The sequence below is a fragment of the Mustela erminea genome, chromosome 3 (assembly GCF_009829155.1).
Source record: "Mustela erminea isolate mMusErm1 chromosome 3, mMusErm1.Pri, whole genome shotgun sequence".
Classification (NCBI taxonomy): Eukaryota; Metazoa; Chordata; class Mammalia; order Carnivora; family Mustelidae; genus Mustela; species Mustela erminea.
This window is the reverse complement of record NC_045616.1, coordinates 26,011,933-26,039,062: the sequence shown is the minus strand read 5'-3', so window position 1 is coordinate 26,039,062 and position 27,130 is coordinate 26,011,933. Positions and strand designations below refer to the sequence as shown.

General features: G+C 39.2%; 1 protein-coding gene and 1 long non-coding RNA gene across 3 annotated transcripts in view; one reads left to right on the top strand and one right to left on the bottom strand.

Annotated features, from left to right (window-relative positions):
• LOC116586003 overlaps positions 1 to 27,130 on the top strand; it is a 164,784-nt gene that overhangs the window by 87,470 nt on the left and 50,184 nt on the right. The window lies entirely within an intron of this gene.
• FTMT (ferritin mitochondrial) lies at positions 21,407 to 22,479 on the bottom strand. Its single transcript, XM_032335451.1, is given in 2 exon segments — positions 21,407 to 22,163; positions 22,165 to 22,479. Coding segments are annotated over 2 exon segments (729 nt in total). The 3' UTR covers positions 21,407 to 21,749.

Genomic DNA, 27,130 nt, shown 5'->3' with positions numbered 1-27,130 from the left:
TCTCAAATAAATAAATAAAATCTTTAAAAAACCAAACACAGCAGAAACTAGCCATTCTGACAGGTGTGAAGTGATATCTCATTGTAATTCTGATTTACATTTCCCTGATGATGAATGGTATTGAGCATCTTTTCACATACCTATTGGCATCCGCATGTTGTCTTTGAAAAGATGTCTATTTAGGTCGTCTGCCCATTTTTCAGACTGTATTTTTTGGTGTTGAGTTATGTGAATTCTTTCTATATTTTGAATATTAAACTCTGATTGGATATGTCATTTGCAAAGAGGAAATAGAGTAAAAAATATTGTAATAATTTTGTGTGGTGACAGTAACTATTCTTATCATAGTGAGCATTTTGTAATGTATGTAAGTCAAATCATTATGTGGTACACCAGAAATGAATATAATATTGTATATCATAATATAAGATAATATTGTTATACTTCAATTTTAAAGTTTTTTTTGAAAAATCTCAGAAAATTCTTACATATTTAAAACACAAATGTATCTGTGTATGGCCCTACATATTTATATATGATTAAATAGACATGGAAGAATTCATATTAGTTTATTTATATGGGATCCTTCTTGAAGGCTCTCATAGTCAGGTTCCCCAGAGAGTAGACTGAGCTAGAGATCAGCGTGTGGGAGTTTTATGGAGGAATGCTCCTCTGATGAACCAAGGAAGGCCAATGAAGTAAAGTAGGTTAAGCTGAAGGAGGGGCTGAGACTCCATACAACCACAGCAGCAGCTCCCCCAGGGGCTCTCCGGAGCTGGGATGTTACTTCATGATCATTGCAAACTAGAGTAAGGGGACCTATTTGCTCTGCCTTCTCTGTCTGCTTTCTCCCTTTCAACCCTCTTCACTGACTGGTCATTGCATGTAGACTGCCCCCAGGTATGAGGTGTAATGTTGGGGCTGCAGCTCTCCTTAGCTGATGCTTAATCCTCAGAAGGGAGGATTCAGCTGTGAGTCATCAAATGTCAACAGTCCCGGCAGCGGAAGGGATAAGCCCGTTAGTCTTGAAAGTGGTAAGGAAATCAGGGGGCGCCTGGGTGGCTCAGTGGGTTAAAGCCTCGGCTCAGGTCATGATCCCAGGGTCCTGGGATCGAGCCCCACATCAGGCTCTCTGCTCAGTGGGGAGCCTGCTTCCTCCTCTCTCTCTGCCTGCCTCTCTGCCTACTTGTGATCTCTCTCTGTCAAATAAATAAAATTCTTTAGAAAGTGGTAAGGAAATCGGTTTGGCACACCATAACATCCTCTAAAGAGTGAGGTGAAGAGCAATGTGGTTGAAGGGGGGGAAGAGAGAGGAAGAGGTATCCATGCAAGAAAAGAGAAAAATAATTTTAATGAAAGCATTTAAGCAAGTGGTAAATGTGCATCAATATTGCAAGTGCTCTGGGAGTAGCAATGCTATGAAAAATTCATAATGCTTTACCTGAAACGACCTTCCAGAACCTTCCTTGAGCCAATTTTCTGGGTCATCACAACTTTTCAAGGCACTGTATTTTCTCTGACAATGTTGAAAGGATAATGCTCAGTAAAGAAGAATTGAGAAGTAAGCTTAAATATTTTATTTTTAGAAGGAGTAAAGGGCTTATGAAGGAAGTTACGTCTTCTGTACATTTATTGCACTATTTTGGCTGTGGTAATGATATTCTTCCTCAGGTGCTGTATCTGGAGAAAAAAAATTGCCTTGAGTAAACAGATAAGCATGTTGATAACATACGGTGCCTTTATGTTTTAATAGTAATGCTCTGAACCACTTTAGCTAGACTATGCATACAGCTTTGTAGTCTGATTCATTTACTGAATAGCTATCATACGCCAGGCAGATTATGAGGCCCTGGGGACCGGAAACTAAACTCTTAGTGATTCACAGCCTTGCAGGATAGACAGATAAAACAAGGGACAATCACAGAGTGATAAAGGCTGGGGTGTAGACAGAGTTCTGTGGGAGCTCCAATGACTACCCAAATACGAAGCAGAAGATTGCAGGTTTATGATGTCAAAGCTTCCAGGCATAGGAAACTTCTGAATTGTGGGGTGGATATTGGGGCAGGTGAATGATAAGGAAGAAGATCTGAGTGCAGGAAGGGTACGTTCAGGTTGCTTGAGTAGTCCAAAATGCTGCTGTGGAGAATGTAAGTTGTATGCATTGGGATGAGGACAAGGGTGTCAGTAGATTATGAGGCAGAAAGCAGCAGGGAGATCATGGTCAGCGTCCTACAGGGAACATAAGGCATGGTCAAATGGGGTAAACTGAGGAGAGTATAACAAAGCAGCTGTTTACGAAGATGTGGTGGGGGAATGGGGCATGGGTTGGACATTTCTACCTTAGGCCTAATGCAGCAAGACATAGAGGGGTTATGAGAGCCTGAGGACAGAGGGTCTGAGTAGAGGGAGCTGCCTTCCTTGCAGGAGGCCTGGTTTCTGAGGAGGAATGCTACAAACCTGCAGTAGCGTTGAAAGCAGGCAGCTGGGAGAACAGATGCCTTGATGGGACCACAGGGCACACTAGCCCATGGATGGGTCTGTGTTGTTTAGAATGGAGACAGGTGAGAGAGCAGGGAGTGGTTCTGGAGGGGCAGACACATCTCTTCCTGTGTAGGTGCAGCTACAGAACTGAAGACTAAGGAGGAGGTAAGTAGAAGAGCGAGGGAAGGAAGTGATTTCCAACAAGAGAGCAGTGTGGCAAGATTCTGTGGCGGGAGTGTGCATAGTGAATCTGGAGACTAAAAACAGTGCCCATGCAGTGAGGGGTGAGAGGGAAAAGAGGTGGGGAGTGATGTTAGAGAGCTCTCATGAGTCAGACTGTACAGGGCCATTCATGCCAAATTAAGTAGTTTGTCTGTATTCCCAAGAACAATGCAGCACCATAGAAAGTCTGATCACGTGTAGCATCATCATCTGATTTTGTTTTGTAGAAATCACTCTCCTGTTGGAGAGCAGACTGGGTCAGAGTGGATGTGGGAAGGCAGCTTGGAAGATGGGGACAGCAGTCTGAGCGAGCCATCGTGGTGGCCTACGCTAGGGTAGAGAGTGGTGGTGGAGAGCCAGAGGGTGGACACAGTCGAGAAATACTTAGCAGGTAAAAATCAAGAGAACTTATTTCACTCAGCATAATCTCTTCCAGTCCCGTCCATGTTGCTACAAAAGTTGGGTATTCATCCTTTCTGATGGAGGCATAATACTCTATCCGGACTTAGAGTGGAGAAGGGAGTTGGGGGAAATTGGAAGGGGAGGTGAACCATGAGAGACTATGGACTCTGAAAAACAATCTGAGGGTTTTGAAGGGACGGGGGTGGGAGGTTGGGGTACCAGGTGGTGGGTATTATAGAGGGCACGGATTGCATGGAGCACGGGGTGTGGTGCAAAAATAATGAATACTGTTATGCTGGAAATAAATAAATAAAAAAAAAAGGTAAAAAAAAAAAATCAAGAGAACTTGGAGACCATTAAGACTTGGAGGCTGAGGTAAAAGGAATGATTAAGCAGGATTATGAGGTTTCTAACTAGACTGGAAACACCTTGTGAAAAAATTCCCTTTCCTTTTGTGATAATCCTTTTCTTCTTTGTAGCCCCACTAGCTCTTGATCCAAGTCCTCATTTATTGTAAAGATCATCTCTTCATTTATGCTCGACCATGTTCCCTGTGTTAGATGATGAACTCATCTCCTTTTCTTACTTGCCAAATCATTGTTTCGCCAATTTTCACCCATGAGTGTCCTCCTCTTGGTTTGTTCCCATCTCACTTCTTCCTAACCTTCTCCTCTGGATGTGCCCTGTGTGAGCATATACATTGAAATTACCCACTTATAATTTCCATTTATTTCCATCTTGCTCTTGCTTCTTCATGAACACCTTTTGGCTATCAAAGATCCATCTTTTGCCCTTTCAAGATCACTAATACACAGTGTCCAGGTATTTCAAAACCCAGAGTAGCCAAAAATAACATAGTTTATCCTAAAACTGTTAGGCTATTCCTAGGACACATTTTGTATTTGTCTAAAAAGAAATATTTGAAATAAATCTATCATTTTCCTGTTTCAACACTGGCAGATGCTCCTGAATTCATGTCAATAAAGGAGAAAATAGAGGCGCTTCAATCGTTTTGTGTGGATCCTGTTCCCTTAGAGGAAAATTATTTTTCCCATGTGACTGTATGAACCCAGTAGTGTGTATATATATCTCAATAATGACAGTGGAATACTAACAACCAAGAAATTGAACTTAGGTACTGCTGACATTTGTGACATTTTCGCTGCCAATTAACATGACCATTAAGTGCATCTAATAATTAAGAGTATGACATCACTATATTCCATTAATGACTATAGTTAGATTAATAATGATTTATTCTTGAAAATTAAGCATTAAGTGCACCTTGGCTGGCAGAAAAAAGCATGTTCTACTTAATGCTTCAGAAAAGGAATTCTGCAGAGCTTGGGTCTTGAATCCTTTCCTAGGAAGGAAAATGATAGAAAGGAAATGCCCAGAACCTGGAATTAAAACCTCAGTGTCTGAATCTGATTTAACCACTGACTAACGCTGTGACTTATAAGTCTTGGTTTTTTCATCAGTGAGATGGAAAAGTCACTTAAATTGTAGAGTTGAGAGAGACAGCTTGATCAGGGGGAGGGACAGAGGCAGAGGGAAAGAGAGAATCTCAAGCAGACTCTGCATTGAGCCTGTAGCACCAGGAAAACTTGAACTTATGACCCTGAGATCATGTCCTGAGCTGAAACCAAGAGTTCGATGCTTAACTGACTGAGCCACCCAGCCACCCCTGTTACTAAATTTTAAACAGGAACACCACCTCTAATTCCATTTTCTTTGCCTCCACAATAAATTGTTTCCTATATTACTACACACAGTAATTCAGAGATGCTTATTTTTAGATGGAAGAAATGCCTGACAGAACAAAAAACATTTAGAATGATACTGTTAACAGAGCAATCAGTTAACCTACTTTAGTGAATATACAGATAATTCTTGTTTTGCATGTTACTGCAAGGCTATAAACCTGACCTTGGAAGTTGAAACCATGCAAAGTGATGATCTTAATAACCACTGGGAAAAATTATGATTGTTGTGTGACCTTTAAAATTGTGTTGTCGAAACATTGAACACTCTCTTACTGTAGGATATAAATATTCAGGGAAATGAAAAAAAAAAAGTAAGACTGGTATTTATTTAGGACACTATAATTTAGAAGGTTAGAAACTGTGAGAATTAAAGTGTTTTATTTTGTTCTTTGAAAAAAAACATCAAGTGTAGTTTCATCTGTGTTTTGCCTTTTCCTCTAATACAACTTAGTGTATGGAGCCATGGTCTTCTTTTCACATCCTGATGAATTGCAGTACCCCTTGTAAAATTTGGATTTATTTCAAAAATTTCATCTTTCGCACTTAAAAAAAAAGATTTTATTTATTTATTTGACAGAGAGAGATCACAAGTAGGCAGAGAGGCAGGCAGAGAGAGAGGAGGAAGCAGGCTCCCTGCTGAGCAGAGAGCCCAATTCGGGGCTCGATCCCAGGACCCTGAGATCATGACCTGAGCTGAAGGCAGAGGCTTTAACCCACTGAGCCACCCAGGTGCCCCTCATCTTTTGCACTTTTGATGTTGTGAAGTATCTCCAAAAGTTTTTTCATGGGAAGTCTTTCCCTGACCTTCCCCCTGACCCCCATCGTGTCACTTCTCTGTCATATCTTCAATCATGTCATTATAACTGCTCCATAAATTCTATTCACACCCAATTTCTCTTCCAGCAGTATTGCATTTTTACTTCTTCGTTATACTTTCACCTTTTGACCAGTATTCTCTTTGGATTATCCAAAGTTACCAAACATTACCTGGGTTTGTCACCGAGAGACTGGTGGGGGGGCAATACAACTTTATGGTTCTCTGTCTGAAAGTAAACTGGGAAGCAGATGCACAGTGATCAATCGACAACCCACTTTGAAAGAAGTAACATGACTGGTAACTGATCATGATGTGCATCTGCTACTTATATAGTGATTTGTGGGTTAAAGACTTAGCTCCAAAGTGTGTTCTTGGTGCAGGTTGCTCAGAGTAAATATACTGTGGTAAATGAAATTTGAACCATGTTGCTGTTGTACTTGTTATTTAACTACACTGTGGTAACTGAAATTCATGCAAGTTGGAACAATGGAAGTGAGGACAGCATGTATATTTCAACAATGGCTAAGGAGAGCAAACAAACAATTTTGGGAAATGCCTGAGGCTAGATAAAAGAGGGAGAAATATGAGTCCTCCTCTAACTTGTATTTGGATTATTTCTTAATTTAATGAGAGAATACATTATGGAGAAATGTTAGCATATGTGCGCTGCTTAGAGGTGAGGAAAATTAATAAGAACTCCTATTTATTTGCTATATTTAAATTTTATGTTATTTTGTTAAAGGTGATAATTTGGGGGCACCTGGGTGGCTCAGTCAGTTAAGCATCTGCCTTTGGCTCAGGTCATGATCCCAGGTCCTGGGATCTAGTCACGCGTTGGGGTTCCGGCTCTGTCTCTCCCCTGCTTGTGCGCCCTCTCTTTCCCTGACAAATAAAGAAATAAAACTTTTAAAAGAAAAAAAAAAAGGTGATAATTTCGGGTTAAAATTTCAAGAACTACGGGAGACTCTACATTGAGCCCTTTCCTGGCTTCCCGTTTCCTTTGATTGAAGGCGACTGACAGGACGCTCCCAGAGATAGTCTCTGCATATACAAGCAGTTACATTCACAAACGCACTCACATCATTTTTTCCCCTTTAAAACACCAGTTCTAAGCAACTAATATTTATTGAGCATTTGTGATGTACCAGACAATATGCTGAACTTTGTATGCTTTGTTTTATTTAATCCCCCAATAACCTTTGAGGTAGGCTGTTGCTCTGCAGAGGAAATTCAGACTCTGCGAGTTTAACTTCCTTTCCCCAAATCATGCAGCTGCTCTGTGGTGAAGCAGCTGTTCTCACCTAGGTATTCTGAATTCTCAAATGCAGGCTCCTAATGACCGAACAAAACCATCTAGGATCTGTGTGTAGGTCGTGTAATAGTATTTTAGTCCTGTAATAGCCCTTTTATGGTCCTAGAAATTCTTTTTGCTAATTCAACTTATGATAATACAGTGCTCAGGGGATTCGGGAGAGACTTAAGTTTTTCCAAAAGCATTAGCTCTCTCTATCTCTCTCAGGAGACTGTTTGGCCACCACCTGTACTGGGAAATTGGCCAGGTTGCTTGGAAGGAGCCCAAACCTGAGTACATGTCTCTGATCTGTTCTGCACTGCCGGGCGCTCCCACTCCTTTTTGGGCATTGGAATTCTGTCAGACTCTCAGCAAGTGTGTGTGTCTGTGTGTGCATGCATGTGTGCAGGTACTTGTCATATTTGTTCATTTATTCACTTAAAAACAATTGTATCTATTAAGTGTCTTGACCTTGCACAAAGAAATAGAAAGCTTAGAAAAGGCAGCAACATACAAGCGATTGCCTGTGCACCTTTCTGATTTCATAAACTGTGTGCTGCTTGACAAATAGTCTGTTGTAAGCAGAGACACTATTGTTGTCGGTTCTGGTTAGCATTTGTGCACGTTTCCTGGTTGTCTGCTTCCTGAATGCACCTTTTGGTGCACTCTTGGAAGAAGCGGACCAAGAGTGTCTCATGAAGAAGTCTGTGTTTCTGTCTTTGCTCTGCTCTGCACGTGTCTTACCTTTCTTTGTTACCTTGAGAGTGCTCCTGTCTTCTCTGCTCCTCTTCTCCGAGGGTGGAAAGCCTGAGGGTGAAGTCCCAATTTTTTAAACGTCAAGTGGACTTTTCTTGGCTTCAGAACTCTGGGTAAAATTCAGTAAGAGATGTACACACACACACACACACACACACACACACACACTGTCCTGGGATATCTTGGCACATTGATTAAGTGCTTCCCCAAGGAAGCTCTGCCCTTTCAAATGAACCATACAAAATCTGAACATGAAGGATAATGATTTTCAAGAGTTAGTGTTAGGGGAAATATGCTGTGTTTTCCTGCAAGTCTGAGGGCCTGGGATCTTGGCATCACTGGGTGTTTGTGTTCAAGAGTAATACAATCCAATGTGACTGTTAGAGGTTTGGAGCCTTATCTTTCTGTGTACTAGATTTTTGTTTAGAAATCTAACCTCCATTTGGCCCAACTCTAGAAACTTGTTTTTTGATTTGGGAAAGCTCTAGTCTTTGTTTGAAATTAGGAAGAATAAAGATTATATCCCACCTGTAAAATAACTTATATAATTTTTGCAATTGTATCTGAGAGATTAAGTTAATTAAAATATTTTTATATAGAGGCAGCTATGTCTCAGTAAATGATCTCATTTGCTACTTTGTTTAAAAGTTTGAGCTCAGCCAATATAAGCACCCTCGCTTGGCCCTCTTCTCCTTTCAAAATCTATGTCACTTCCTCCCTCTTGTATGGTTTTGGTTTGGGAAGATGTATCCGACCAGGCCCCATACCTGGGCTCTTCTTCTCATTCTCCTTTCTCACCTGGAACCTCATTCTATCACTTGTTTCTCAAGTCCTTTCTTTTCTTCAGCTCCTTTCCTCATGCTGACACACTCACAGGCACCATGTACCCTCCTGCACCCTCATTACTTAAAGAAGAAAAACTTCTCAAAAGAGCATTCTGTATTCTTCACCTCATTTCTCTTCACCATGAACCTGGCTCTCTATCACCACCTCCACTGAAGCCGTTATTCCAAAAGAACCACTCACTTACTGATTGCCAACTCTGTGCCCTTTCAACCCATAAACTCATTAGGCTCTGTGACATTTGATGGAAACTCTCTTCTCTTACAGTTTCCAGGATGAGTGGTTTTGGGGTTGGTTTGTTTTCAGTCTTGTTATTTTTGTTCCTTTTCTGTAGCCTATTAAGGGTTCCTTATATAATCACCCTTAGCTATAGAGCTCCTCCAAGTTCTACTTTTCTTCATTTGGACCTTCTCCTTGGTCTGTCTGTTCTCTCCTCTCATCTTTGTTGCTTCAGCCTTTTCACATTTTCACTTACTATCTCCATATGGACAACTTCCCAATGGGCTTTCCCGACACTAATTTTTTGAAAGATGCCATCCAGCACTTCCAACATGCTTCTGGATGTCTTCGCTCACCTATTCACACTCATGGAGAAACTACTAAGAGATAAGAACTGCACTGAATATGGAGACAGTAGTGAATGGAACAAAGTCCCTGCCCCACAGAGCTTGCATCAAGAATAAGACAAGAAAGCATAACCGAATAAACAATGTGTCAGGTGGTGACAAGTGCCATGGAGAACAACAAGTCCTATCAGAGGAGGGAATAACAGGACATGTGGTGAGTAATTAAGACTGAATAATAAGTAAAGTCTCTGTAAAATGCTCCTAGAGCAGAACTCTTACGGAAGTGAAAGTGGGAGCCATGTTCACACCCGGGGACAGAGTATTTCCAACAGAGAGAACAGGTCCTGAAGTACAAGGAGACACATGTGACTGGAGTACAGTGAGAAAAAAATGTTCTCTCTCTCTCTCTCTCTCTGTGTGTGTCTTTACAGATAGTGATACCTGATAAGGGAAAAGAGAGAGAGAGAGAACATACATGATACCTCTTTGATATTATTATTTATATATTTATGTATGCACGGAATCTTAAAATCTTACCACTTACCCTCTCACACATACATACATCTCTCTCTCTCTATGTACATATGTACATATATGTATCTGTATCTCTAAATGTGTAATGTATTAGCAGCTCAAATTACACAGGGCATTGTAGGGCACAATAAGGACTTAGACTTTGATTCCAGATGAGAACAGAAGCCATTGAAGGGTTTTGAGCTGAGAAGTAACAGGACTGTTTGTATTACAAAGTTCACTTTGGCTGCTTTGTGGAGAAAGGATTCTTTGAGCCCCAGTGTGTAAACAGTGAGACCAGAGAAGACTAAAATGTAATAATGCAGAAAAAGAAGATGAAAGCTTGTATCAAAGTGGCAGTGAGGAAGATTTTTAGAAGTGGTAAGGATGTATTTTGAAGGAAGACCTGATAAGATTTGCTGAGGACTGGTGTACGGTATGAGAGTAAGAGAGTAGTCAGAAATGAGTAGCCAATAAAGAGTAGCCAATAAAGTCTATTGGCTTTAGAAACCAATAGAATGGACTTTCCATCTATCATGAAACAAAAGACTTTGAGTTCAGTGGGTAGTGGAGGTTAGTGAAGTCATGTTTGGAACATGTTAAAAATGAGATGTCTTGTAAACATCTGAAGGGAGGGGCGCCTGGGTGGCTCAGTGGGTTAAGCCTCTGCCTTCGGCTCAGGTCATGATCTCAGGGTCCTGGGATCGAGCCCAGCATTGAGCTCTCGCTCAGCAGGGAGCCTGCTTCCCCCTTTCTGCCTGCCTCTCTGCCTACTTGTGATCTCCCTCTCTGTCAAATAAATAAATAAAATCTTTTAAAAAAATAAACATCTAAAGGGAAATATCACTTAAGTGTTTATACATATATGTGCAAAATGTGTGTATTTTGAGTATAGTTGACACAATGTTACATTAGTTTAAGAAGTATAACATGGTGATTTGACAAGTTTGTACATTATGCTGTGCTCCCCAGTGTAGCTACCATCTGTCCCATCACATTGCTATTATAATATCAATGACTGTACTTGTTATGCTGTGTCCTTTATTCTTATGACTTATTCAGTTCATAACTGGAAGCCTGCATCTCCCATTCCCCTTTACCTGTTTGTCAATCCCCCTACTCACCTCCCCCAGCAATGATCAGTTTGTTCTCTGTATTGATAGGTCTGATTCTGCTGTCTGCTTTTCATTTGTTTATTCATTTGTTTTGTTTTGTTTTTAGATTTCACTTATGACTAGAATCATATGGTATTTGTCTTTCTCAGTCTGACTTATTTATTTCACTTAGCGTAATATATTCTAGGTCCATCCAGGTTGTCTCAAGTGGCACAATCTCATCCCTTTTCATCCCTTATAATATTCCTGTACATAGCGCATGCACACACACATACACCACACACCACATTTTCTTTATCCATTTGTCTATATTTTTTTAACCTTTTTTTTTAATCCAATTGTCTATTGATAGATGTTTAGGTTGCTTCCATATCTTGGCCATTGTAAGTAATACTGTAATAAAAACATAGGAGTGCATATACCTTTTTTTTTTTCTCGGCATAACAATATTTATTATTTTTTCACCACACCCAGCGCTCCATGCAATCCGTGCCCTCTATAATACCCACCACCTGGTACCCCAACCTCCCACCCATCCGTCAATTCAAACCCCTCATATTGTTTTTCAGAGTCCATAGTCTCTCATGGTTCACCTCCCCTTCCAATTTCCCCCAAATCCCTTCTCCTCTCCCATCTCCCCATGTCCTCCATGCTATTTGTTATGCTCCACAAATAAGTGAAACCATATGATACTTGACTCTCTCTGCTTGACTGATTTCACTCAGCAAAATCTCTTCCAGTCCCGTCCATGTTGCTACAAAAGTTGGGTATTCATCCTTTCTGATGGAGGCATAATACTCCATAGTGTATGCATATACCTTTTTGAATTAGTATTTTCATTTCTTTGGTAAATACCCAATAGTAGAATTACTCAATCATATGGTAACTCTATTTTTAATTTTTTTTCAGAAATCTCCAAACCGTTTTCCACAGTGGCTGTACCAATTTACGTTTCTACCAACAGTGCATGAGGGTTCTTTTTTTTTTTTTTTCATATCCTCACCAACACTTGCTATTTCTTACCATTTTGATTATAGCTGTTCTAACTGTTGTAAGGTAATATCTTATTGTGGTTTTGATGGGCATCTCCCTGATGATGAGTGATGTAAAGCATCTTTTCATGTGTCTGTTGACCATCTGTATGGCTTCTTTGGAAGAATGTCTATTCAGGACCACTGCCCATTTTTATTTTTTTATTTTTTCAATGTATGTACCTTTATTAGGAAATAAACCAAAGACCTAAAATTAAGGCCTTTTGGTCCTCTGCATTGATGCCCGTGGTGTCCCCTAACCATGGAGGATGCTGGCCAACCCTGAATTCTGGGGCCAGGACAAGAAAGGTTAAACAGAGGGTCTGCCCATTTTTAAATCTGATTGCTAAATTTTTTGGGTGTTGAATTGTGTACTTAGATAGATAGATTGTGTGTGTATATATATATATATATATATATATATATGTATATATATATATTCATTCCAAGATATATGTATCTTGTTGGCCAAGATATATATATATATATATATATATATATATATATATATATATATATAATATCTTGGATAGCTAGCTATCAAGATAATATATATATCTTGGATATTAAACCCCTTATTAGATATATACAAATATCTTCTTCCATTTAGCACTTTGTCTTTTTATTTTCTTGATGGTTTCCTTTGCTATGCAAATGCTTTTTATTTTGATGTAGTCAAAATAAAATTTTATTTTTGCTTTTGCTTCCTTCCTTTAGGAAAAAGTATCCAGAAAATTGTTGCTATGGCCAATGTCAAAGACATTTCTGCCTGTGCTCTCTTCTAGGAATTTTTATGGTTTCAGGTTTCACATTTAGGTCTTTATACTATTTTGAATTTATTTTTGTGTATGGTGTAAGAAAGTGCTCCAGTTTTATTCTTCTATGTGTAGCTGTCTGGTTTCCCCAGCACCATCTGTTACAGACACTGTCTTCCCCACTGTATGTTCTTGCCTCCTTTGTCATAGATTAATTGACCATATAAATGTGGGCTTATTTCTAGAGTCTCAGTTCTTTTCTACTGATCTCTGTGTCTATTTCTGTGCCAGTGCCAGTATCAGACTGTTTTGATGACCACAGCTTTGTATTATATCTTGAAATCTGGGATTGTGATACCTCCAGCTTTGTACTTTCTCAGGATTGTTTTGGCTATTAAGGGGTCTTCTGTGGTTCCATACAAAATTGTAGTGTTATTTGTTCTAGTTTTATGAAAAATGCTGTTGGTATTTTGATGGGGATTGAATTAAATCTGTAGATTGCTTTGGACAGAATGGACATTTTAACCATATTGGTTTTCTCAGTCCATGAGAATGGGATATCTCTCCATTTGTTTGTGTCATTTTCAATTTCTTTTGTCAGTGTTTTATACTTTTTGGAGTACAGGTCTTTCAACTCTCTCGTTCACTTTATACCTGATATTTTTTATTCTTTTTGGTGCAATTCTAAAGAGTGTTGTTTTTTAAATTTCTTTTTCTTCTACTTTATTATTAGTGTATGGAAATGGTACTAATTTCTGGGTATTAATTTGATATCCTGCCATTTTTCTGAATGCATTGATATTTCTATGGTGGCATCTTTAGGATTTTCTCTGTATAGTATCATGTCATTTGCAAATAGTGACGGTTTAACTTCTTTACCAATATGGATGCCTCTTCTTTTTTCTTCTTATCTGATTGCTGTGTCTAGAACTTCTGGTAGAATGGATATCCTTGTCTTTATTCCTGATCTTAGAGGGAAAGCTTTCAGAATTTCACCATTTGAGTGTGCTGTTAATTGTGGGTTCATATGTGATCTCTATCATGCTGAAGTATATTCCTTCTAACCACACATTGTTAAGAGTCTGTATCATGAATAATGTTGATTTTTGTTAAATGCTTTTTCTTCATGTGTTTAGATAATGTGATTTTTATCCTTTGTTTTGTTGATGTGGTGTACGATATTGATTGATTTGCAAATATCCAATCATCCTTGTATTCTGGGAATAAATCCCATCTGATGATGACATCATGGGTGAATGACATTTTTAATATATTATTGTATGTGATTTGCTAATATTTTGTTGAGGATTTTTTTCATCTTTGTTCATCAGATATACTAGCCTTACTTTGTTTATTTGTTTGTGTGTTTTTGTGTTGTCTTTGTCTGTTGCTGGTATTGGTAATGTTTGGTAAAATATCATAGGATGTATTTGAAAGCTTTTTTTCCTTTAATATTTTTTGGAATAGTTTGAGGAGATAGGTATTAACTCTTCTTTACATGTCTGGTAGAATTCACTCTTGATCCATCTGGTCCTGGTCTTCATTTTTTTGGTATTTTTGGATTAAAGATTCACTTTTGTTACTTGCAATCAGTCTGTTCAGGTTTTCTAATTCTTCCTTGTTCAGTTTTGGAAGATTGTATACTTCTAGGAATTTATCCACTTTCTTTAGATTTTTCAATTTTTTAGCATATTATTTTTCAGAGTATTCTCTTATAATCTTTTTTTAAAAGATTTTATTTATTTATTTGACAGACAGAAATCACAAGTAGGCAGAGAGGCAGGCAGAGAGAGAGGAAGGGAAGCAGGCTCCCTGCGGAGCAGAGAGCCCAACACGGGACAGGGCTCGATCCCAGGACCCCGAGATCATAACCTGAGCTGAAGGCAGAGGCTTAAAACACTGAGCCATCCAGGCATCCTCTTATAATCCTTTGTATTTCTGTGTTGTCAGTTGATTCTCCTCTTTCATTTCTGGTTTTATTTATTTGGGTCCTTTATTTTTTTATTTTTTATTTTTTTCCTTAATGAGTCTGGCTAAAGATTTGTCACTTCTGTTTATCTTTTCAGAAAATCTGCTCTTGGTTTCATTGATTTTTTTTTCTCTTGTTTTAATCTCCGTGACATTTATTTTTACTGATTTTATTATTTCACTTTTTCCACTCACCTTGGGCTTTGTTTTTTTCCTGGTCCCTTTTGGTGAACTAATAGATTGTTTATTTGAGCTTTTTCTTGTTTCTTGATATAGGCCTGTATTGCTATGTACTTCCTTTTTAGAACTTCTTTCACTGTGTCCCAAAGATTTGGACTGTTGTGTTTTCCTTTTCATTTGTTTCCATATATTTTTAAATTTCTTCTTTGATTTTGTATTGACCGATTGGTTGCTTAGTATCATATCTAGTCTCCACAAGTTTGTGTTCTTTCCAGTGTTTTCTTGCTATTTATTTCTAATTTCATAGTGTTGAGGTTGGAAAAGATGCACAGTATGATTTCAGTCTTCTTAAATTTATTGAGGGTTATTTGTGACCTAATATGTGATATATTCTGGAAAATGTTCACTGTGCACTTAAAAGAATGAATATTGTGTCATTTTTGGATGGAACATTCTGTACGTATCTGTTATGTACATTTGGTCCAATGTGTCAATCAGTGATACTGTTTTCTTAGTGATTTTCCATTTGGATGATCCATCCGTTGATGTAAATGAGGTGTGAAGGTCCTTTACTACTGTTATATTACCATGAGTTTCTCTTTTTTTGTTTATTAATGGTCGCTTTATGTATTTAGATGTTCTAGTGTTGGGTGCATAGATACTTACAATTGTTATATCCTCCTGTGGGATAGATCTCTTTATCGTTGTGTAATGCTGTTCTTTGTCTCTTGTTACAGTCTTTGTTCTAAAATCCATTTTGTCTGATATAAATATAAATATAAATATTGTTACCCATACACTTTCATGTGTATGTTGAATATTTTTCCATCCTTTCACTTTCAGTCTGTATGTGTCCTTACGTTTGAGAGACGTTTCTTGTAGGCAACATGTTTTTTAATCCATTATTTAGTCCATTTATTTAATCCATTCTGTCACTCTGTGTCCTCTGATTGGAGCATTTAGGCCATTCACATTTCAAGTAATTATTGATAGATCGGTACTTACTGGCATTCTAAAGTTTGTTTTCTGGTTGTTTTTGTAGTTCTTCTTCATTCCTTTCTTCTCTTGCTCTCTTTCTTTGTGGTTGATGAGTGTCTGTAGTGCTACTTTTGGCTTTCCTTCTTTGTGTGTCTATCATAGGTTTTGGGTTTGTGATGACCATGACTTTTATATATAATATCCAAAGTAAATAGCAGGCTATATTAATTTGATGAGCATTTAAGTTCAAACACATGCTTAAAAAAATACTGAAGGAAAGGGAAACAAAATTTTTTCCCTTTTCTTTTTTTTTCTTTTCCCTTTTTATTCTCTCATCCTCATTTTATGTGTATGTTGTCATATATTCCATTTTTGTATTCATAATTTTTTTTATGTCTAATTAGGGCCATTTGTTTTCTACTTAAAGAAGCTCCTTTTAACATTTTCTGTAAGGCTAGTTTAGAGGTGATAAACTCCTCTGACATTTGTTTGTCTGGGAAACATTTTTCTTTTTTTTTATAATTCTGAATTATAACCTTGCCAGATAGTGTATTTTTGGTTTCAGGTTTTTTGTTTCTTGTTTTTTTGGTTTTTTGGAGGCTTTTTGTTTGTTTGGTTGGTTGGTTTTGGTTTGTTTGTTTTTTCGCCCTTTCAGCACTTTGAATAGATCATGTCCTTCCTTTCTGACCTACAAACTTACTGCTAGAATATCAAATGATAGCCTAATGGGGTTTCCCTTGTACATAAACTTTTTCTTCTCTTGCTGCTCCTAAAAGTCTCTCTCTATCTTTTATCTTTGACGTTTTAATTATAATGTGTTGCCATATGGACCTCCTAAGTTCATCTTGTTTGGAACCTTCTGTGCTTCTTGAACCTGAACGTCTATTTCCTTCCCTAGGTTAGGAAAGTTTTTAGTTATTATTTCTTCAAATAAGTTTTCTACACTTTTCTTTTTCTCCTTCTCTTCTGGGACCCCTGTAATGCGAATGTTTGTTTGCTCAGTGTTGTCCAAGAGATCTTTTAACCTCTCTTCAATTTAAAAATTCCTTCCTTTTTTTGCTCTTCAGCCTGTGTGCTATTATTTCCCTGTCTTCTGCATCACCATGTTCTTCTGCATCTGCTAACTGTTGATTCCCTCTGGTGTGTTTATTTCAGTTATTGTATTCTTCAACTCTCATCAGTTCTTTTGTATATTTTCTCTCTCGCTACTGAAGTTCTTACTGAGCTCTTCCACTCTTTTCTCCAGTGCAGTATCTTTAAGATCATTACTTTAAATTCTTTATCAAGCATTTGATTATCTCTGTCTCCTTTTGTTCTTTTTCTGAGATGGTTTCTTGTTCCTTCTTTTGGAACATATTCCTCTTTCTTCCCATTTTGCTTGGCCTTTTGTTTGTTTCTGTGGATTAGGTGGAACAGCTACTTCTTTTAAGTTTGAAGGAATGGTCTTGTGTATGGTGTCCTATATACAGACTGGGTGCCTGGTGACTTTTCCTGGCTGGAGCTGTGGCTCTGTATGCTAGTTACTCTTTGAAACTGTGGGTTTTTTAATAAAAAGAAGAACTATAATAATAATAATACATTTTAATAAAAGTATTATATTTATAAAATATTTTATAAAATAAAATATTAAATATTTATTAAATATCTTATTTTTAAAATATTAAAATAAATAAATTAATTTATTCAAATTAAAAATAAATAAATTAATCAAATATTATTAAATATTTATAAAATATAAAATATTTTATAAAATAAAATATAAAAATATATTTATAAAATATTTTATAAAAAATAAAAAAGGAAAGAAAAAACTTAAGGAAAAGAAAAAAAGAGGAAAAAAAGAACAAAGAAGAGGAAAATCCAAAAAGAAAAAAAAAGAAGGAAAATTTTTAAGAAATCATCTTAAAAATAAAAATAATAACAAATTTTTAAAAACTAAAAAAACCCCAAACCCAAAACTCAGTGTGTGACCCAGGCTGGTGTGGGTTTGTTTGCAAGCCCTGAGTTTGCTATAGTTCTAAGCTCTGTGTGTGACCAGACCCACTAGTGATGGTGTCCAGACCCTGCTGGACAGTCTAGGCTTTTTTTTTTTTTTTAAGATTTTATTTATTTATTTGACAAAAGATCACAAGTAGGCAGAGAGGCAGGCAGAGAGAGAGGAGGAGGCAGGCTCTCTGCCAAGCAGAGAGCCAGATGTGGGGCTCCATCCCAGGACCCTGAGATCATGACCTAAGTAGAAGGCAGAGGCTTAACCCACTGAGCCACCCAGGCGCCCCTGCAGTCTAGGCTTTTAAGGTGGAATGGGAACCTAAACTGTGCTTCTCCAGTCCCTCCAGCCTAGACAGTGTTCCCACAGCTACTCCCCCATTTGGCAGAGTTCTAGTGTTGTCTTTTTTACATGCTAGTAACTGTGGCTTTTTTTTTCTATGCCCAAGGACAGAGGACTCTCTTCCCAGTTCCTCAGTCCGATTCCTCCCCCACTGCCATTCTCAGTATCTGGAATGGGAATCGCCCTTGTTGTGGTGTCTCTGTCTCTCTTGCTATTCTCTTGTCATTTTCTCTACCTTTGTTGTTTAGTCGCTGTTCTGTTCGCTGTGTAGTCAGTTCTTGGGGAAGAATTATTCCATAAATAGCTGTAATTTGGTAAGTGTCGTGGAGGAGCTGAGTTCAGGGTTTTCCTACATTGCCTTGTTGGACTGGAACCCAGTGGACAGATATTTAAATGGAAGTCACAGGACTGGCTGAGATCTTTAAAGAGCGAGTCTAGATGAAGAGGGAGAAGAGACCCAGATGTGAGGACAGAAGTCCGGAACCCTCCAGTATGTAAAGTTCGGGAAGATGAGGGGCAATTAGAAATGGAGACAAACAACAGTGAGTGAGTGTTTTAGGAATGAAATGACAAGTTCTGCTAGCTGGCTGAGGGAACAAAAAGCACTAGCTTTATCATCAAGGAGGTCACTGATGATCCCGATGGAGAAATAAAGTGGTTGGTGTGGTGGCAAACAGTGAACACAGGCTTACTTGCCAGGGGCCCAAGAGAAAACAGAATAAATAGGGCCAGGAAGCAGAAATAACTTTTTCAAGAAGCTTTGTTGTAAAAGAGAGCTAAGTAAGGGGTGATAGCTTAGTTTTTGCTGGAGGGAATGTTAGTCCATAGGTGGCTTAAAAAAAAAAAAAGATAAAGGAGAAATAACATCAACTGCATAATTATAGGTGTGATGTCCTCATGTTCTTCAGTAAGTGTGAGGGTTGGGACTCAGGGTACCGTGGGCAGTGGGTTTTAGGAAGTAGCATAGAACCTTCTGCAGGGTAACAGAACAGAAGGCTTTGCACGTGAATATAAAGGCAAGCATGAGATCAATTCAATGATAAGAAAGTGTGAGGTTCTCCTGGGATTCCTTCTAAATTCTCAGAGTATTATCAACAAACAGTGGGGAGCTGGAGGAGACAGAGCACGGAGATGAGAATGTGTCAAAGAATTGCCTGGGACAATGCCTGTTGTATGTTTCTGACAGCAACATAGAATAAGAAGTACCACTATGGAAGGTAAATACATGAACACAGGTGCACACCCACACCCACAAGAATTTCAGGAGATCGTACCCTTGCTTCCCTTACTTTGACTTCTCTTCAAATCTGTTTTATTAACAAAAGGTGAATAGTGACTCACTAAATAATGTCATGACACACTAATGGGTTGCAGTCTGCAGTTTAGAAAACACTCATCCAGAAGAACTGAAGAGGAAGTTTTCTGAAGAGATGTAATAGGATTATGCGAAGCACAATAAGCCAATTTAGGGATAGAAGGGAAAGTGAGGCCAGTGCCCTTAATCAAAAGCAAATCATTATGTACTCCGCATACCCAATTGTTCCTCCTGTCTGAGATCCCTTTTTATTATCAGATCCTCTTCTCCAGTAACACAAGTCTGACATCTATCAGTTTTCTTTCTGTACCCCATATCTATAACTCTCTGCATTCAGTCCTTTGCAAAATTTTAAAAGGTTCTGCCTGTAAACTCTCATCAGCATCTCTTTGTTTCTGTTTCCATTGATTATGCCATGGTTCAGGCTTTTCCTGTTTTCTCTCCACCTTTTTACTTTTCTTATTATGATAATACCATAATGCGTGTCCATGATAAAAAATTTATTTTAAAAAGACAAGTAGCTACAGAAAATAAATATCCAACACAATCTCATTAAGAGGTCGTCTGGCTTCATTTGTCAGTATATATACTTCCGTTTGGGGCGCATATATATTACTTTCCCTATATTTGTCTCTATACAGTTCTATAATGTAACCCTGTCTTATGCTTGTTTTTCAGAAAACACATTGTGGATTTCTGCTCACATTATTGTGTGTTTGGCAAAATCATGTTTAATAGCTGTAGGGCATTCCATGTATGGTATTTTAATCTAAACCATTTTGTTGAGTCTGTGCAGTCATGTGCTTGAGCCTCTCAGATCTGGGACTGCGGGGAGCACAATTTGCCAGGGACCCCTGCTGCTGTGCTTGAAAATCGATTCATCTCTTAGCTTGTTGCAAGCCTGTACTTCCCAGTCAATAACTGAGCTCCAGATATGTACTTAGGCAGGCCCATTTCTGGAAGACTTGGGATTCCTCTGATGAGCAGCTCTGGCTTTTGGTTCTCCCAGACAGCCCTGCAGAAGGTTGCTTAGAGCCAAGCACCACGATCCTCTCTTCTTCCTTCGGGATCAGACTTGCATGGGGTCTGGGGGCTCTGCCGGCTTCTCCTTTCCCATTTTCTCTCAAGGGTGTTTCTGTTTCCCCTAAAACATTTCTTACACATTTAATCCCATCTTGACATGTTTCTCAGAGGACAAAACGAAGACAGACATTTAGGTTCTCTGTTCCCTATTCTCCGTTTGTATTCTGTACAACTGAACTTCTGATGGCTCAGCTCTTAGTATAGCATTCTTCTGCTGAGAGCCCTTCAAAGCACTGCCATTGCTCAATAAATTAAGCCTAAGCCCATCCTTTTCTCCTCCATGCTTGGCTCCAGCCCATCTCCCCAACCACCACCCAGTGTTCTTAGTCCAGCCCAAGGCCTGCTGATCAAATATTCTCCCATAAATCTTCTCATGCCTCTTTCCCCCCACCCCCAAGAAAACATCTGCCTTGCTGATGCCTCCTTCATTCTGGATTTCTTCTTGATTTTTCCACCCTAATGTTTTTTCCCCTCCATTCTACAGGCCACAAAAGATTGTTTTCTGCAGTGCATTTGCTCTTTTTGGTATGTGAAAAGAGAGGCTATATATATAGCCCAGTGGTGATATAGAGAGTCTCTAATCAGACAGACCTAGATTATCATTTCAAACACACACACACACACACACACTGCGACTGGCTGTGTTGGGAAACACTGAGCTAAACAAAAATAATCCAAGATTTTTGTTTTTTGTTTTTAATTGCAAGACTTCCCAGAGCCCTTAAATGCTCATAGACATTGTGACTTTCCAAAGCCAGCATTGATACTTTGTGTAGCTTCTCTTAAATTTATTTGATCACAAAATCCTTTAAAAACAGATCATTGCTGGACATCACTTTTTCTTGGAACATGCTGGGAAAAGGTAAAAGCTGTCGTGGAATTTTGCTTACATGGTTTTTACAGTACTGTATATTTTCTTCAACTCGTTAGAGTTATTTGCTTATTTATCTTACACATCTTCCCACTTTAGCCTTTAGTATAAGGTCTTGAAATAACGGGCACTTGTGCAGTTGAAAATTGCAGAATTTTAGTGAAGGTTCATGGTCTGGAATAATATTTGATAACTGGAGAAAGTTTGCATCTACTCTCAGTAGCTTTTTCACAGTCTTTTTTATACCGTGGTATCGTGGGCTACCTTTCGGCTGGAAAAATTACCTTGATGTTGGACAAAAAGCCCTTGTTAATATGGGGCCAACTTCATTTTCTTTACAAGTCACTTTATTGGGACAGCATTATGGGCTATAAAGATAGAGGTTCATTTTAAGGACAAGAAAGCAGGAGTCTGTGGACTGGGTCTTTTCACAGCCTGGGCAGTGAGGAGGGCAGCCTGTGGGTTACTTAGTTCTGATTGTTTTCATCTCCAAGGGTGTGCTTGTCAAAGAGGTACTCTGCCAGGCCAGAATCTGGGGCCCCCATCTTAATCAAGTTTTGCACGTGGTCACCTAGTTCTTTGATAGACTTCACCTGCTCATTCAGATAGTGAGTTTCCAGGAAGTCGCACAAGTAGGGGTCACCTCTGTCTGAGGCCAGAGTGTGCAATTCGAGCAACGACTGATTCACATTCTTCTCCAGGAGCAGCGCACACTCCAGGGCGTTCAGCCCGCTTTCCCAGTCGTCCTGGTCTGGTTTCTTGATGTCCTGCAGGCAGATCCGGCCTCCCCGCTGGTTCTGCAGCCTCATCAGCTTTTCCGCGTGCTGGGTCTCTTCCCGGGACTGGCGAAGGAAATATCCCGCGAAGTTGTTCAGGGCCACGGTCATCTCGGGAGAAGTAATAGGACACGGACAGGTACACGTAGGACGCGTAGAGCTCCAGGTTGATCTGGCGGTTGATGGCAGCCTCGGAGTCGGGGTGGAAGTTCTGGCGCACCCGGGAATGGGCGGAGGCGGGCCCGGCTGGGTCCCCGGAGGCGGCGGCTGCTGCCAGCCGGCGCAGCGGGGCAGGGCGCCTGGGGCGCGAGGGAAGCCTGGAGACCCGGAGCGGCGGGAGCGCGAAGCCCCGGTACGCCTTGCGCAGGGACACCAGCGAAGGGCTGATGTTCTTGGAGAGAAACAAGAAACAGGGCAGCATGACTCCCCTTCTTTAAGTGACTCTTAATCTTACAAAACAAACTGAGGATTGCTGGGGGGAGGGGTTTGGGAGAAGGGGGTTGGGGTTATGGACATTGGGGAGGGTATGTGCTTTGGTGAGTGCTGTGAAGTGTGTAAACCTGGCGATTCACAGACTTGTACCCCTGGGGATAAAAATACATGTTTATAAAAAAAATAAAAATTAAAAAAAAAAAAAAGAAGTGGGAAACTGAGGCCAGGGCGTCACTGCGAGTGGCCGGACGCTAGGGGCTTCAAGGTCTGAATGGGAATGCGGCCCTAAGCGACCGGGGGACTGTGTCACACACACCCCTTCCCTTCCAAAGGCGCCAGGGTTCCAAGGGGAGGGCTGCGGGGACGCGGGCCCTGTCCGAGCTGGGCACAGACAGATGACAGTGACAACTGCATTAACTCAACATTGCCCTCCTTCTGCCCTTGGGCGTTTGTAATGTACTATTTCATCTCAGCTCAAAATGCTGTCAAAAAAGTACGCGCTGCGACTGGGAAAAGAAAGGACGAACCCAGGGCGGTCCTTGCCCTCCGTCTTTGATCTCTTTCTGTCCAAAGCCCAAAGAGTGGGGTGAGGCAGGGCAAGGAAATAGGGTAAAACAAAAGTCTCAGCCAATTCATCTGAGCGCGAAGGTCCGCAGCCGAAGTGGGTGTTTATAAATTGACTTTACGATTATTTTAAACAAACATAGGTATGGAAAGAATTGCCAGTATAGTAGGCAAATTTTCAAGAGTCTGTACTAAGACAGTGCTTTCTTTTAGAAAGACATTTTTAAATATAGAGTTCACCTTTCTTGCAAAAAACAAAAACAAAAACAAAAACAAAACAAAACAAACAAAAAAACAAAACAAAAACTGCAGAAAAGTAGGAAGAACATATAAACTGGCTCTCAGCTTGATATTTTCCTGTCTTTCCTTCTTGCAGATACATAGGCTTGTGAGCGTAGCCTAACTGTGGAGAAGATGAATCACTATGCTGTCCTGTGAAACTGATGTAACATTGTGTGTCAACTAAGATCAATTTTTTTAAGGGGGAATGCCCAGCTTTTACTAACAGAAACTTAGAACATTGAAGTTCCAGTATTTTTTCTTAGTCTCAAGAGGACAATATTCTTTTTTTTTTTTTTCTAAGATTTTATTTATTCATTTGACAGGCAGAGATCACAGGTAGGCAGAGGCAGGCAGAGAGAGAGGAGGAATCAGGCTCCCCACTGAGCAGAGAGCCCGATGTGGGGCTCGATCCCAGGACCCTGAGATCTTGACCTGAGCTGAAGGCAGAAGCTAAACCCACTGAGCCACCTAGGCACCCCAAGAGGACAATATTCTTAGCTGAGGTGCCAGGAGACATCAACAATATCCGGTTGCATTCTAGGACAGTAAACTGGTTCTGCTTGCTCACTGATCTTTTCGATCATGGGATTATGAATTTCGGGTGTGACTATAATCTTTGGTGAGAAAGTGTTGAGATTCTAGTTTTTCTGGTACCTTTTCCCAGCGCGTTATCAAGGTTATCAAGTCTTATCTTTTAAATCTCGCTGTTTCTTTCATGGTATGTACGAAACATTTTTTCCGCAGCTGTAAAGACATTCACACACCTTCAAGCTGTTTGAAGATTCTTTCATATTTTCGTCCAAACTGTCAGATTTCCCTCTTTAATTGATGTTTTATTTCAGCATTGATTTCCACTTGTATTGGCAGTTTTTCAGGCACTTCTCCCAACACAGACATTGCTGTGACTTTGGAGCCCTCGTCTTCTGAACACATGGCTGAATCCCCCGAATGGGATTCTCCCTGTCCTTTCTGTTTCACTGACAGCAGTGGCAGGCTTGGCCTTCTCTTAGATGGAGGAAGAATCCTGGGTTCTCCTGGATGTTTCATTTGGCTTTTCCCCGGGGCCGCTGAGTCGTCTGCTCTATTGGTCATCATTTCAGAGCTGGTCTTGGGCAGCGCCACAAGTTGATCTGCCAAAATATTTTTCTTTGATAAAAAAAAATAAAAAGGACAGCGGCGCTGGGAGACTCAGTGGGTTAAAGCCTCTGCCTTCACCTCAGGTCATGATCCCAGAGTCCTGGGATCAAGCCCCTCCTCAAGCTCTCTGCTCAGCAGGGAGCCTGCTTCCCCCCTTCTCTCTGCCTGCCTCTCCCCCTGCTTGTGGTCTCTGTCTGTCAAATAGATAAATAAAATCTTAAAAATCAATCAATCAATAAATAAAAACTAAAAAGGACAGTCTAAAAAATTTAAAGTGGTATTTAGTTTTAAAAGTATACTGTGATTGTTGAAGTGTATTGAGAAAATGAGGATTAACTCACATAAGAAAATTCAGAAAATTTCTAATCTTTCTCTGTGCAGAGAGAACCCTTGAGGATTTTGGAGGGGAGGTGGTGGGGGTTTGGTTGAACCTGGTGGTGGGTATTTAGGAGGGCAAGTATTACATGGAGTGCTGGGTGTGGTGCATGAATGATCAGACTTGGAACACTGAAAAAAATAAAATTAAAAAAATAAAATGTTGGTAGTAATTCTCACAGATAAAGAAAAACATTAAAAAAAATCACAGAAACACAAAAGTAAACTTATACCTTTGTAACAGCTTTAGGGAGATATAATTGACATAAAATAAACTGCAGATACTTAAAAAAAAGTGTACAACTGCATAGGGTTTGACATAGGTATACATCTGTGGAACCATCACCAAAATCAAGAAAATGAATGTATTCATCACCTCCGAAAGTTTCCTTCTGTTCCTTTATATTTTATAATCATTCCCTCTACCTCTCTGTGCCCCATCTCATCCCAGGCATCTGCTTTTCCTCACTACTAGATTAGTTTGCATTTTCTAGCATTTCATATAAATGAAATTGGTGTGTATTCCTTTTTGCCTAGTTTCTTTTGCTCAGCACAGGGGTTCTGCAATCCATTCAATAATGTGTATTAATAGTTTTTATGGCTGAATAGCTATTCCATTGTATAGATACACCACAATCCATTTATCCTTTTACCATCTCATGAACATTTTGCTCGTTTGTTTGTTTTTAGCTATTGAATTAAAGCTGTTAGGAGCATTCCTGTACAAGTCTTTGTGTGGCTGTATGCACTCATTTCTCTTGGTCAATACTTTATATGGAATGGCTAGGTCATATGATTAAGTGTATGTTTAGCTTTTTAAGAAACTTCAAATTATTTTTCCAAATGAATGTACCTTTATGCTTTTCCATCAGCACTATGTGAGCATTCAAGTTCCTTCATGTCACCACAACCCTTGGTATTGTCATTTATTTAATTTTGACTTAAAACTTTAAATTTGGCCATTCTAGTCATGTATCGGTATACTGGTATTTGATTGTATTTTTTAATTTGCATTTTCATTATAATTAGTGATGCTGTGTACACAGTCTCAAGTTTCTTATCTTTGGAAAGTATATGTTCAAATCTTTTGTCCATTTTACCTGTTGGGCCATTTCTTTTCTTATGGTTCTTTGATTTCTTATGGTTAACATCAGGGTCTTTGATACTAGTACTGGGTATATTCAGGTCTTCTTTCTGTTACCTTCTCTGTATTACCGTCCTACATTTCCTTGGAAGAGTCAGATTACCTTTCTAAGTCAGTTTCCTTAGTTGTAAATTTAGGTTCCTACTTATTTCCATTACTTCATTGAAAAGATTCAATAAAATAATTATGCAGAGGACTTATCACAGAGGTTGGCACAGAATAAGCATTCACAATATTCTCTAAGCGTTATTGCATGGTTTCTATTAATTATTTAAAATAATCCATTTTATATTATTCAGGAGGCGATAATTATTATTATTGCACATAGAAATCCTGTATCGCTTATAAAGTATGCTAACATGCATCATATTGTTGTTATCTTATAGGGATAGTGAGGTAGAAATTCTTTTATGATAGGGACAATATCAAAACTTGCAGTTTGGTAGTAAGCCCCCTGGTCTCAAAGGAACTTCTTCAAGTGCACCATAAATAGAGCTGGATGCCTAAGATCTAGTTGCACTTGGACTCTGCTAGCAGAATGTGATTGATAGGCGCCAAGAAATTTTCTCACTCATTTTTGCTTTTCTCTGTCCATCTTGGCTTTTATTTTCTTCAAACACTTGCAACTCCTAAAGTATAGTTCCCTAAAGAGAGGATGTGAAAATGATTCTTTAGAGCACTATTAAATGCCAACTGCTATGACTAGTGTTTTAGTAGAAATGATGCTTTTCATATAAATGCTTATTCCCAAGGTAATAAAAAGGTTAGACATAAAACAAATGCAAGACATGAAATGTAATGCAAAACACCGTCATAAAACACAATACACACTTAAATATCCCATTTTAATTTGTCAAAAATGTTTCCTGTTTCCTTCCAAATTTTGTCATGTATTTTGCTAGACTTTGAAAATGCAAGGATTTTTCCTTTAGCAACATTTTGATTTCTAGTATTCGTAGTAAATTTAACGTTCTTCTACCGAAAGTACAAACTAGACCGTGGCCCACCATTTTTCACAAGCCATTTCTTCCTCGGTTTTAATGGCGTCTTCTCTTCCTTGAACACCTCTCTCAGCCATTTCTCCCCCTTCTGTCCTCCCTTCTTTTACTTCCTCACAAAATTCATCTCGTCTTTCTAG